We start from the raw sequence: 13,962 nt of genomic DNA, 5'->3' as shown, positions 1-13,962 counted from the left end.
GGGTTAGGGTCAGGGGAAGGGCTGGGGCAATTGTCCAGGGGGTAATTGCCCTTGAACCATCTGTACCAGCGCTGGGTCTTACCATGTAACTGCATATTGGTATATGTACAGTGTTGAAGTGCCAATGTCGTCATGTTTGCTCTAATCTCCATGCTTTTTCTCTCATTTCTGTCTTTCAGAGGTTACAAAATAAAGTGCTCAAGCTGGTCGACGTATCGTACGGAGGAGAGAATGGATTTAACCAGGCCATTGAACTGTCAGCTGAGGTCCTATCCAATGTCAAATTCATTCAAGAAAAGAAACTCATTGGTATGTTGATCCAGTGAGCTGGCCATACCTTCTGTTAATTAGATTTCAAGAGCAATGCCCAGTGCAGCATTTGTTTTGAGAATATTACCCATGCTGTAATTTTGTCTGGCTTGACATTTTTAGTGCAGTCGTTATATTTCAGGTCAATATTTTTCTTTACATGTCTCTTTGCGAGATCAGTGATTGAAGGATGTCAATTTTTCAGTCCATGATAGTTTATTTGTGCAGGCACTCGTACAGTCTACTTTCTCAGTAATTTATTAGATACACCATAAATGCTGTTCTAAGACTGTCTGAAATTTTGTGAAGACTTCTTATACTTTGGTACAAAAATATTCCTGAGACCAGATATGTGAACTAGGGTTAGACACGAAGGTCATGTTTCACAATCCACTCTACTCGGGTTGCAGAAAGAACACCAGACATTGATATCAACTCCTGTTGATGCAGACTCTATGTAATATTTTCTTTCTTGGAAGTGCAAATTTATGCATGTGGAGTGCAACTTGTGTTACTGCATATCATCACACAACTGTAAGTCTAATTTGCTTCATTATTAAGGTAAACTCTATTGCATACATCATTTGATATGCACAAAATGTCACCCCTCCAGTCCATGGAAGCATGATTAAAATGTATTGCATACTCAGTATGTAGGGATTCCATAAACATGACTGAGAATAGAGATGTAATGGGTGTAGAAACTAACTGGATTATGCCTTTCAGTAAGGGAAATGTATAACTTTACAACATGTTAGCCTTCCATAACCATGCCTGTGTTCGTAGCTGCTGAGAGTACAAAGCAATAACACTGCTAGCTCCACTGAATTCCCTACACTCTTCTAAGAAGGAAAGTGGAAAAAAAGAAAATATGAAAAGGGTTACTGATTTCTTGAAATGTAATGCCACAGTACTGGGTTTAATCTACACTGTATGTGCTCGGTACATGTAATATCAATCACGATGAATTTTCGTTCATTTTGCTCAATAATCTCTCTCCCTTTCCCACCAGGGAAGTATTTTGATGAGATCTCACAAGACACAGGGAAGTACTGCTTTGGGGTTGAGGACACATTCAAGGCACTAGAGATGGGTGCCGTCGAAATCCTCATCGTCTGGGAGAACCTTGATGTCGTCCGCTATGTTCTCAAGAACCATTCCTCCGACGGTAAGCCACGAGGAAATTCTCTTGAGATCACAGCTTTATTTACCTCACTCATGGCGTTGTATGAGGGATTTAATATTGCAATCATGAAACTTCTTGTAGATTTAATGAGATCCAAGCATCAAATTCCAAAATTGCTCAAAAATTTGTACAACTCTTCATTTTGGCAATGTCTTTAGCATATTGGGAAAATTTCTCTTCATAGTTTTGGTGTCACCTTGGTATTATTTCCATGTTTGCAGAAGAGAACTGTGTAAAAGGGAGAGTAAGGTTTGTAGTCATCTCTAGACCTCCAAGAAGTCGACACCATCCATCCCTCGGGATATTCCCCTCAAATTTTGCAATGTGTCAGAAAAAAAAAATGTAACTTGAATTAATCATTTATTTGTTTTAACTGACAGATTCAAATTATACTGTGTTCAATTAGTTCATTCAATTGACTTTGTATTTCATTTATGTATGAAAAAGAAATTCAGAAATATGATCAAATTCAAATCAAATCAAATCAAATGTTGCCTTCCTTCTCGCTTTCTATCAATTGTATCACATGGTGTAGCCATTGGCTGTCTTCATCCAGAACTTGCCAAAGAGAGTTCCAGAATTCATCCCTCTTGTGTACTCTCAGTTTACCTTTTTATGCTTTCCTGCTGGTTACGTCAATAATGTCAAAATAATTTTTTTCATCGTTTTCTTGCAGAGGAGAAAGTGCTTCATCTGAACCCTGAGCAACAAAAGGACAAGACCTACTTCATTGACAAAGATGTGAGTTATATGTATTTTTTTATTCGGTTCATGAAAAGTATGTCATAATTTTAATGCCACAGTCACATAGACATCCCGGATCACCCTGGACCTCCCCGGATCTGATCCGGGGAGAGATCCGTGTTGACGCCGGGAGGCCAACACGGCAACTTTTGGAGGTCAGAAACATCTGGCATCATCTGGGGATTGCCGTGTTGGCAGAGCAATCTGGGGTGGTCCGTGTGGCTGCCGTGTAGCTGCCGTGTTGATCTGTGTAGATGCCATGTTTGGCCGTGTAGACGCCGCGCTCTTCCAGCCTTACCCGTGTAGCTGCCATGTTGATACCGTGTGTACAGTCATACCAAAATCCCGGATCTCCCCAGATCTCCCCGTACCTCCCCGGATCACCGTGTACATCCTTGAGCATCCGTGTTTATATGTGACTGGGGCGTAATGAGTTTAGGTATAAAGTTGAAGGTGATGGCCAACTGACCTTTGCCATAAGTTATATTCTCTTGTCTGCAGCATTGTTTAGCAGAAAACACTAACTTGTTCCACAACATTGAAGTGTTGTGGAAGGGGGGGGGGGGGGGTGTAGGGAATGAATGAAATTGCTCAAGTTTTAAGAATTGCATGATTTTAAAGACTGCTGACACTCTTGGTGGTATAAGAGTACAATCATACACATAGTGTGAACATTGAATAGGAATATGTGCAGTAAGTAAGTACAGTGAAGAGAGTAGCAAGTCATATGACCAGGTAACTATTTTACTATCCCTGTCACACCTCGTGTTAGTTAACTGGCTGATGTACAAATGGAGTCGTAACATTTTCAGATGTTTGATCATTTCCACCAAATCTGTCACTGACTGCTGGATTTAAGTTCACCACTTTCATGCTTTATGAAGTTCTCTATTGGGTACATCCTGTACAAAAGTATATTTGCTTTTGAAAAACTAACTGATATACACTAAACTATACCTTTTTACTGCAAGAATAGGTATACAGAATTGGTAGTTTTAACCCGATGAGGACAAGTCCGGAGTATACTTGGGCAAGTGTGTATGGGAAATGCCTGTTGTAGCAAAATTAGCCCGTCCTGAATGGTTTTAAAAATTCCAAGTTCTGATATTTTCATTTGACATGTCCTGTTTTGGGTTAATGATTAACCCCCCCCCCAAAAAAAAAACAACAACAACAACAACAACAACAACCAAGTGTTGAGGGTTAGAGTGAGTCATCATGTTGTTTCTTGGTAGATTGAGCAGTCAATTTGTTGCAAAGATTCTTGCAAAGTGGAATATTGTAGCAGCTTTCAAGAAATTTGGATAATTGTTTAATGGTCTCAAGGTATTGTATAGATACGCCAGGCTTTCAACTTTTGTGTTTGCTGCCAGTGTTGTCATGACAACGTTAATTCTTCTCAATGTCTTCATTTCCTCTCTTAGAAAAAGAGTATAGTAGGGGTCTTTGACACAACTGATGGTACTGTCTCTTGCTGTGTTTTTTTTTCCCTGTCTGGTAATCAACACTTGGCATTTATTCTGTCTTGTTTCCAAATACACAGACTGGTGTAGAAATGGAGTTAGTGGATTCCCAAGCATTGCTTGAATGGCTGGCAAACAACTACAAATCATTCGGTGAGTATCATGGAAAATGGTCTCTGCTTGCTGTAGAGTTTGACAACTGCATCACCAGAAATCATAAGAATGGTAGATGGAGAAAGCACAAATGCGTTTATCTTTGCAACTACATTCAGGACTATCTCTGTTTTCTTCTGTTGTCCAATGACTTTAAAAGCTGAGGAGTATGTTATGTTTTTAATCAGTTATTACAAATTTTATTGAGGAAGATCTAGCCCAAGGATGTGCCTTTTCTGAACATATTGGTGCCTTTGTAAAAAGTTACATAAACTATCTCCTCCAGAATTATTAATCTTGCCACCCTATTTAAGCTATGCAACAGATACTGTTGGTTTGTTTAGTTTAGTGCAAGCAAATCATTATTTCAGGGTTACTGTAAAAGTGGATATTTTCGCGCTCAACCAGGTAAGAAGAGTTTTGTGTGTTTTTAATTCCGCGGAATCAAGACTTCAACTCCTGGAACATATAGCAAGCGAAAATATTTGCATGCTTTTATTTTCGTGTTAGTTTCTGGTTGCGTGAAATACGTGAAGATTTCAACACCGTGAAAATTTCCACTTTTACAGTATATTGGGAATTGATTTGGAGGTTGATGTGTCCAGGGCTAGGGCTGGAGAGTTTTTTACTCGGCTTAGACTTTGTGCTGTAATGACGACCAAAACGTGAAGAAATTCATCCAAGTAGGTTAAAGGAAAAGCTGCAATGTATGTTTCAATGATTTTATCTTGTGTGTCCCCAAGAGTGATGAGTAAAACTTGAGCTGAGTCTTATGTCTTTTCCCTGCTGTTTGTGATGAAATGGCCACAGACTGTGGGATAATTTACAATTGGATGTCGATAGACAACTGTCAGAAGTGTACTAGTCTCTTTAGACGGAGACTGGGGGGGGGGGGGCGGGGACGTGAATAAGTAAAGCAGATTTTAAACCCGCTGAGAATGAGTCCCGAGTATACTTGGGCAGGGGTCTATGGGAAATGCGTGTTGTAGCAAAATCAGCACATCCTCAACGGGTTAAGTAATCATGCTCCTACCAGAAGTTAATTAAAGAAATGTACTGTATAAATATCATTTTTGTAAAACCAGGTGCAACATTGGAGATTATCACAGACAGATCACAAGAAGGCTCCCAGTTCTGCAAGGGTTTTGGGGGCATCGGCGGTCTCCTGCGATACAGAGTGGACTTCCAGCAGCTGGACTACGACGAGGATGACGACGACTATGGCGACTACGATGACTAAGTTCGTGGACAGAAAAAAAAACAAAGGGAAGCGTATAAGTGAGGCAGCAATCGTTCGACATCCACACATTCATGGACCGCAGAAAGATGATATCATTTTACAGAGACACAAAATGACATTATATCAGTAAAAGCACCTCAACTTCTGTTTACCATCTATCCGACTTTCTCTTCAGTGGGACTCCAATCGACAGCAGGATGGCTTTTCTTCCCAGAAGAATGGCCGGTCTCGGACGTCGGACATGATCTAATCTCCGAGGCAACCAAGATGGCGCCCCTTGCCTGTTAGCTTGAAGCTTCGGAATGCCTCTGAACTTGACATATTTTGTCTTCATGTTATAGGAGAATTTAGAAGCCTGGGTAACACGTGTTTGTCACACAAGTACCCAAAATGGGATCCAATCCACCAGATGTAGGACAAAGCTGCTACTCCTAGTTAGAACCCATAAATTTGCTGTCACGTGACAGTATGCCGAGGATTTCATGGTTGCCTGGTCTCTGCCATATCTTTTGGCAATATTTATAAAGTGCTATTCTGTTTAGAAGATTCTATCTTGTACAGCCCTGTACTTCTCTTTTAATAGGCAGAGAAAGAGCCAATAAGAGCTGAACAGGATGAAATTTGTACCCTGATTGAGACGAATTAAGCCCTCCTTTTCCCCTCCGTTCATCGTGTATTATTTTTAATGGCATGTCATGGTCCTTGGGGGAAGCTTACATGAAATGATACAACAGATAATCTGTAGCCTGTCGCAGCACAAACTGGATTATCTGATAGTTTAATGAGATTCACCTCTGAGCTCACACTTCACTTTCCTCTCCCTCATCTTTTTTTTTTAAATCACTTGACCACAGTGATATTGGGTGCCAAATCTAATGGTAGGTCTGGGGAGGGGTCACTTTTTTTTAGAGGGTATGATTGTTAATGCTTTTAAATTAATGAGTGACATGCAGTGATCATTGAGAGTAGCTGGTTGAGGCATTTCATGCCGCACTGCTCGTATCATTCCAGCAGTCTTTGAGGCAAAGGGGTTAGGGTATCATGGAAAACACAAAGAAATTTTTGCTTTTCGCTCCTTGTCTGCTGTAGTAATTTTTTTCAGCAGTGATGCAAACAATATGCTTATCAAGAGTTTGAAGAAATGACACACGTTTGAAATAATGTTTCCTTTGGGTGTGCTACAGTTATCTGAGGAAAGCATCAGAGCAATGTGGGCTGATGTCAAGAGAGCTTCATGTTGGAAGCCCGATGAAAAGCTGCGACTCCTGTAAGCTTTATTGCGGCATAAAACTTTTGTGAATTGCTGACCATGAAAAAAAAAAAAAAAAATAGCTGTATTACAAAACCTTTGTTTAGTAACAGCCTGCATTATGTCTGTAAAGCCAAAGACTACCAATATTTGCCTCTAATATTTCTTCCAGAGCTACCTTTCTCCCTATTTTCATTTGTCATTCATTATATTCTTCAAACTACAATCGCCTGCAAGATTAATGACTTTTAAGGCCTGCAGAAGAACTATAAAGTTTTTTGGTCCCTCTGTCAAACGGTGATGCCATCACTATATTTTGCCAGGTGCTCAATGCCTTTGCAGTAAAGAAATTCTGGTTGCCAGTGTAGGAGCAATTATTTATTTATTATGAATTAGGTCTGCAATCCCCTCTTGGAAGTTTATGCTTTGTGGCATTCGTTATGCGTATCTCCCAGTCACGGCTTGGTTCTACCTCAATAGATGCATGGACAAATTTGTACATATACTTGATATTGAGTATTACTTTGATTTCTCAAATCATTTGCATGGGAGGTTTTGAATTTCTGACTTTGTGGAGTGGCATCTCGGGTTGTAAGAAGACTTATTTCTATTTAAAAAGGTTCATGCAAATTAACAGTTCCTAGTAACACACAGTGTTGTGTGACAAGTTGTGCAAAGCTTGGCTCACAGTCGGCGCCCACCCCAACCATGAAATCTGAGGTAATCGTTGAATGAAACCTTTTTAAAAAGCCTCCGTGAGGTTCCCTAAGACTCTGTAGCGATTCATTATTGTGTATTTTTACTTCTAGAGCACTTGTTAATAAAAAAAAAAAAAGAAGTTGTATATTCAGGGCATAAAGTGGCTGTGATGAATGGTGAATCCAAACATTGTCTGTCTTCTCATCATTGTGGTATGAAAGAATGTCACACGGCTGTTTGGAAAGAGACATACTTTTATAGTGGATTTGTGGAGTAAACCCAGCCTCCCACACTGTACAATGCAAAGAGACCAATCAACTTAATGTGATAATGGTCTATCTTTGTCTCTTTTTTGTTGTTGTCATGTACGACACTTAACTATGAGAGTATTTTATTTCTTTTGATAATGTAATCTACAAAATCCTACCATGTGCTAGATAATTCTCTATCGGAGAGTCATCACGGACCACAGTATATGAGTTTTATTACATCAGCGATCAGCATGCATCTACAAGGTAGCTAAAACTGATTGGTTAGCTGCAAGATTGGGGCGGAACTCGAAACCACCATCAAGATGTGCATGTGTGTTTTCAGAAAAAAAAAAAAAAAATGGTTGCCCTTCAGAGACTGGATGTATGTGGCACAAGTCTATCCGTGTGGGAGTGGTCAGTGATATCAGGCACTGGTAGTTAATGGCTGATGGAGACTACATTGGGAGGGATAATAGTATGTGCTTCTATCGCTCTCTCCAGGCAGCTGTGGTGGTCAGGCCTGCGTGGTGCTTGACCAAACCAAGCCACAAAAACCAGTAAAGGCATTGTGTCATTCCATTGCTGCAAGTAGCTACATCCACACAGGACTGTTCACACTGTACCTTTTGTCATTTTGCTCTCTCTCTCTCTCTCTATGCCTCTATCAAACAGATACTACCTGCCAACTTTATCATACTCAAAGAAGACTATTCAGTGGTTGTTAACCCTCTGTTAAAGGGCAGCCATGATAAGTAGCGTATGCTTCCATGTTTCACAAGGACTATAACAAATTACTAATTCTAGATGTGCGAAAAACTTCTCTATCGATAAGATCTCAAAAAGAGCCGTTCTACCCATTCATATGATAACAATACTTAACAAGTGTGAACAGACCTTCAGGATGTGCATATTTTCCTTTGTCAAAGATATTAAAGGTTATATATTTCATGTGATGATAGCAATGAAGATGCCTATACTACATTTCCCCCACAGATAATGCATTGGCCTTTGCAGTCTGTATGCATGTAATGGGAGACCACAGTAAAGTCATAAAGTGGCAAGATGTAATCTCCTGCAAGTCACCATATTTTTTGTTTTTTATGTCACTATGTTTTGAAGCTGCCAAAATAAAAGAAGCAAGTCTATTGTGGAGTCACTACTATGTAGGAAGTATCATCAGGTTCCTGGCTTGGAAGACAGGAGCATCTCAGTGCACCAAAAGTTAGAAGTGTTCGTAACCAGTGATGCAATAAATGTGAACCCATCACATTAGACGCTGTTTCCTTTTACCTGATGGGCATGGAGCGTTTCAATTCATTTCAGAATTGTTTGCGATCACTCGTAACTTCTTCGTGCAGTGGGACGTGAGGGCATTGATGACGACCATCATAGATGACCATCATAGATGACCGTCATAAATGACCTCAGAACCACAAGCTGGACGTGTCTCTGGCGGCGATGTTTGACACAAAATCTGTGGAAGTATATTGTAAGATTTCACAACTAATTATGAAGTATTTGTAAAGAGATCTTTTTGTTATGTGGGCATGGAGAGAGAGCTTAGATTCACTAAGATACTGAATATAAACTCTGACTTGGAGATTTATCGCATGAAAGATGAGAGATGTCTTAGTGTCAATATGTTTGGGCACAATGGGACGATACTTACACTATCAATTGTTTTTTTTTTCTGTTTCCTTCACTCTTTTGTCATGGCATAGTTAGAGAATGGCAGATTCTATGTGCACATTATGCACCCAACAGCTTCGTACTGTCTTTTTTGAGACTCGGTTACATCACTGACAAGGAATGCTCAGCGACTTACTCAAACCAAAGCATGTTTCCACGTAACAAAACATTGAGATCCCATCCTTCATACCGTAATTGTGGCTGTATGATTAAAGGACATACAAAGAATAAAAGCATGCACACAAAAACACTGTAAGCACTCGCGTTTGACCCATTTCTACCCCAGCCCCAGCCCCAACCCCAATCTTCCCAATTCTTGCTTAGCGGGAATGACTGCAACTGCAATTTGAAAACAGAAAGAAAAACACACACAAAAAAAACAAACATCTGGCTGGAACATCATTAAGTGCAGCTTTTTGACATAATCCACTTTATATGGCAATCTTAAGATTACAAGCCGTGGTTTTATCTCAGAAGGAGTGACATATCGCTTCTTTCACCTGATGTATAACTTTATTTCCCCTTCTCTCCTGTTTCTCTTCCATATCTGCATTTTTTTAAAAGATATATGTAATGAGGTATTAGAAACTGTATAGGCATTTATCTAGTCTTGCCTAGCTAGACTATATTGTAATGTTAATAATGATAATATAAAAATCTTGCAAATGCTGCATGTTGACATTCTCTTTTCCAAAATTGTACAAAACACCTGGACAGTTCTGTAACTAATAATGAGTTAGTTGTCATGTTTGGACCCTAGATAATTCAGTTATTCAGGATTGGCATCTCTGGTAAGGCACTGTCCTGTTTTTATGGGAGTATGAAATGAATACTAATGAAAATGAAAAAGTTCTCATGCAGTGCAGTTTAGATTAAAAAAAAACATGTGTATCCACCAGATTTCTTAGGTGGGGTTAAAGCTAGTTAGTTGCTTTCTAAGACAAAAAAACTAGGTCATTAGTAAATTTCAGGACATATACTTGATGTACTCTTACCGGGCTTATATATCATTGTATAATCTCAGAACATCCCCCCTCCCCTTCCCCTTCACCTTCACCCACCCCCAACCAAGCTCTCCCCCAGTAGACTAGTCTGGTCTCCATCCCTACAGCGCATAAAATCTTAAACTCTATGCAAAGACATTCCCTGCCACTGAGATGTGATTAGAAATCAAGTGTATATCCCCGTGCTGTGGTGTAGTGTGTCGATCAAGAAGAAAGTGTTTTGTACTTAGCTGCAGACAGATAGTAGTGGCCATATGTGACCATTATGAAGTGCACTTATATCATACATATGAAGGCAGAGTACAAAGTTTTGTGCAGTCACCGTTATGTTCTGTGTCTGATTAGCATTAACAAGTTAGTGTTGGTGATGGGTTAAACTTACACACCCCATAATGACAAAAGCTTCCTTTTTTTCTCTCTTTTTTTTTTTTTTTTTTTTTTTTTTTTGTTAAGATAAAAATTAGGGGCATTAGGTGGATTTCAAGTATGGCGTAGCATGGAGCAAAATCTATATGCATCATGATATATTCCATCAGTTCAGTATATTGTCATGCTTCAGTGAGTGCAAAAATGACCTTGTGTAGCCTGCCTTGTGTGTCAAAGGATGGAATGAGTGCTGTCCATTTGGACGGCAGGGGAGTCGTTCAGTTTACCAAATAGATAAAAGAAAGAAATATATGCATAGATAAAGATGACCATTTTAATGAGGTGATCATGAGAGTTGGCTGCATGCAATATCTTGAGTATATTTTCATTTATGGTTGCATTCTTTGGGTTACACCACAGACATGCTTGGCTGTGTTAACATGTGGGGATGTCTAATAACTTCCATACGGTGTATATCTACAGCGCCAAGTTAGTGATTATTGATGTAAAGGTTTGGTGATGGTCAAGTAACTTGGCATTCTGTGGCTTCCCAGTGGTTGAAGGTCACTTTTAGTAAAGTCTCAACCATCGAGACTGCTAAATTTTGGTAAAATGTGTCTTTATGTATTTCTGTGAGAGACAATATTTATTTATCCTTTTGATGGGGGGGGGGGGATTGGAGGGGAGGGTTGGGAATATGTGGAACTTTTTTCCCCCTGTGACCAATTGTTTTAAGTCTTTTTGTCGAAAAAATGTAACTCTATCCTCTATATGGAACCCTCCCCAATCTGTCAAAATTTGTGCGAAGATGATTTCATTGTATGAAATGGTCAGTTACAGTTACAGTGCTTTGATGATGATAGGGATAGATCACTTGTAATATTAAGCCATCATACATCATTAGCCGCCTGTGCACAGTACAGTCAACTGTACCTCTGTGTATTATGGGCCCCAGGGGTACCTGAATTCCAGTTTGTCAGTTATACACTTGTATATGTTTTCCAAAGTTAACTGAAAGTACCAAGTAATCTCCATTTCCCCTCCCCACCTCCACCAACCCCCCCCCCCCCATATTTTCACTCCATTCTTACAGGTATCCTTCAACAGTTATTAGTCATGGGGTACCTTATTAAAAAAATGTCACATTGCCACTGTCGAGTGAATGTCGTGGTATTTTCTACCAGTCAATGTTCTCTTATGTGAGGCTACATCAAAATCAAAGCATTATTTTCTGTGCTGCCCAACGATGTTGCAGAGTGAATGGCGTGGACCAGTAGACCCTGTCTACGTCAGATAAGGATGACGAGTGCTGCGTGTAAAAACTGTTATATACTGTGGATTGGTGGTTCAACGAATCCCATCTCCAGTGGCCTGGTGGACAATGGCACTGTTAGGCAGGCAGGGAGTAGACCCATTGAAGTGCATTACAGAGAATATGGAATATCGAAATGTATGAAGACTCAGAATATCTTACTATACCTCAAAGAGTTTTCCCCCTTTCTGTGTTTTGTTTTGGTTTCATTGAAATGTCTCACCTCCAGTAATAACTGGAATCACATCGCTATTTTGTGCTCCTTTGTTCCTGTTTTGGTCCGAGCTGGTATTCTGTGAGACTACCGATATCTAAGAATGGATGAGATAATCCTTGATAGTACAATGAGCATATATGGGTGAATATACTGCCTGAATGGGATTGTCTTTAAAAGTGCATACTATGTATAAACCCGGAAACACCTGTTTGTATTGAAGAGCAGTTCAGTGGGTACCTTTCCGTGCCGACTTCACACATTACTGCTCTTGAAGTACTCGACAGGGCTAATTCAAGGCTGTAAAGAGACATAGCATATTCTGTTGCAATAGAGTAGTTTTCATGTTTCGAGCTAAAACTGTTTTTCAGGAAAAAAAAAAAACCACTCAACAGACAAGTATGGGTGAGCATGTGATTCAGGTATCTACAATTGTAGGATTCTAACTAGTTTTTTCTTTTCTTTTCGTTAGTAGTAATGTCCTGTTTTTATGGACATTTCTATCATAGACACTTCATGCCTACCCAAGCATGTGTACACATTATGTCGTACTTGTGACATACACTTCCAAGGTCATATGAAAATAAATATGTATGTATGAGCCTGCTGTTACGTGATATTTAAATTTGATTTCTTTTGTATTTTTTTTTCCTCCTTCTGTTACATTCTAAGTATCTTGAAGAGCATGTTATAATTTATCTGATTCAATCAAATGTCATTTTGTATTACCAAGAATTGTTCTCTCTCTCTCTCTGTTATTCTCCATGTGCCCAAGCCCGTGCGGGAAGACACAAATCAATTCTCTCTCATTTATTAGAGAGTCCAGTGTAAGACCTATGTTTGAATGCAGTGCTCATCTGCCTATCTCGTAAAGAAAATAAAACCATCAAAATTCTTATAAAATGCTGTAGCAGTCGCTGATGATTACTTGTGTTTCGATGTTACAGGTAATGTTCTTCTTGAAGACACCATAAAGCATTTTGGGGCTAATTTCGCCTCAGCAACCCGTGCCGTCCCTGCGACCCAACTGTTTAGCTTAATCCAATTCAGGTTGCAAAATTATCTATATATCTTCATACACTTAACTCTTAGGGTATATGACAGAATTTTGTTATAATGAATAGAATATAACCGCCGGTCCTGAGGACTTTTTTATCACAGGAGTGCACTGTTCTCATTTCAAGACTATGCACGTGCACATATACACCCACAAATCAACACAAAACAGGCAGACAGGTTTCTAACGTGATGATGCCTGACGAAACTAATGCCTCTTGTTTTGTCTTCTACAATGACCTCTTCATTCAGTATTCTTCAATGATCGCTCATCTACACTGACTGCTTCAGTTAGCACACAGTATCGACCACGCATATTGTGCCATACAAATACAAAGAAGAAGTCTAAGAATATGACATATAAGAGAAGGAGTGATTGCTCTGACCTGCATGAATAAGATACTCTTTCATGATAATTCATATTAAAGGCACATGGTCCTCGTGGTTTAGTCAAATGCGTACGCGGGCATACAGCGCAAGTTTCCTAGAGAGACCTACGCTAATGACTTCTCTTAAGCGCTTATGCTGTGACCCATTTCCCCGAGTCCAAAGAAGTTTGATCCACTGTAGTCAGTGGTCCAATCACAGTTCAGCTTGTGATTCGGCTGAGGGGGATGACAGCTTTAGCAAGCTTCTTCTGTGATGTCATACTAAGAAGCACATATATGCACGCACCCTGGCATTACTACAGACTGCGTGATGCGCAGAGAAGACATCGAAGGCAACGTTACCTAGCAACACCTACGCGCTATACTCTTGATGGCAGCTAAACTTCGGCGATCTTCATATCAATGCTAACGGTGATCGGCAGTATCATCAACAGCGCCCTCTACACTACCGGGACTATGCCCCTTTAACATCCTTCTCTCCTTCTCTGGTCGCCTCCCATAATTTCCTCTAATTTTACAACTAAAGGTGTATACCAATAGAGTAGGACCATGTGACCCGCTGCAATAAAAGGATCCTAAAGTTGCTGACGGCTGAGCCGAGAAAATCAAGTTTGAAGTCACATTATCAAAATTGGTCA

The 13,962-nt window shown here is 39.8% G+C and overlaps 1 protein-coding gene across 1 annotated transcript in view; it reads left to right on the top strand.

Annotated features, from left to right (window-relative positions):
* LOC140241683 (eukaryotic peptide chain release factor subunit 1) overlaps window positions 1-10,415 on the top strand; it is a 36,686-nt gene extending 26,271 nt beyond the window's left edge. Inside the window, exons 6-10 of the mRNA XM_072321426.1 lie at window positions 180-309; window positions 1,322-1,477; window positions 2,172-2,236; window positions 3,783-3,855; window positions 4,941-10,415. Of these exons, the coding sequence (XP_072177527.1) occupies window positions 180-309; window positions 1,322-1,477; window positions 2,172-2,236; window positions 3,783-3,855; window positions 4,941-5,095 (579 nt within the window). The 3' untranslated portion in view covers window positions 5,096-10,415. The remainder of the gene's footprint in view (window positions 1-179; window positions 310-1,321; window positions 1,478-2,171; window positions 2,237-3,782; window positions 3,856-4,940) is intronic.
* Window positions 10,416-13,962: the final 3,547 nt, after the last annotated feature.

This window comes from Diadema setosum, chromosome 18 (genome assembly GCF_964275005.1).
Source record: "Diadema setosum chromosome 18, eeDiaSeto1, whole genome shotgun sequence".
NCBI classification, from domain to species: Eukaryota; Metazoa; Echinodermata; class Echinoidea; order Diadematoida; family Diadematidae; genus Diadema; species Diadema setosum.
The sequence above is the reverse complement of the archived record's forward strand: the minus strand, read 5'-3'. Positions and strand labels throughout refer to the sequence as shown.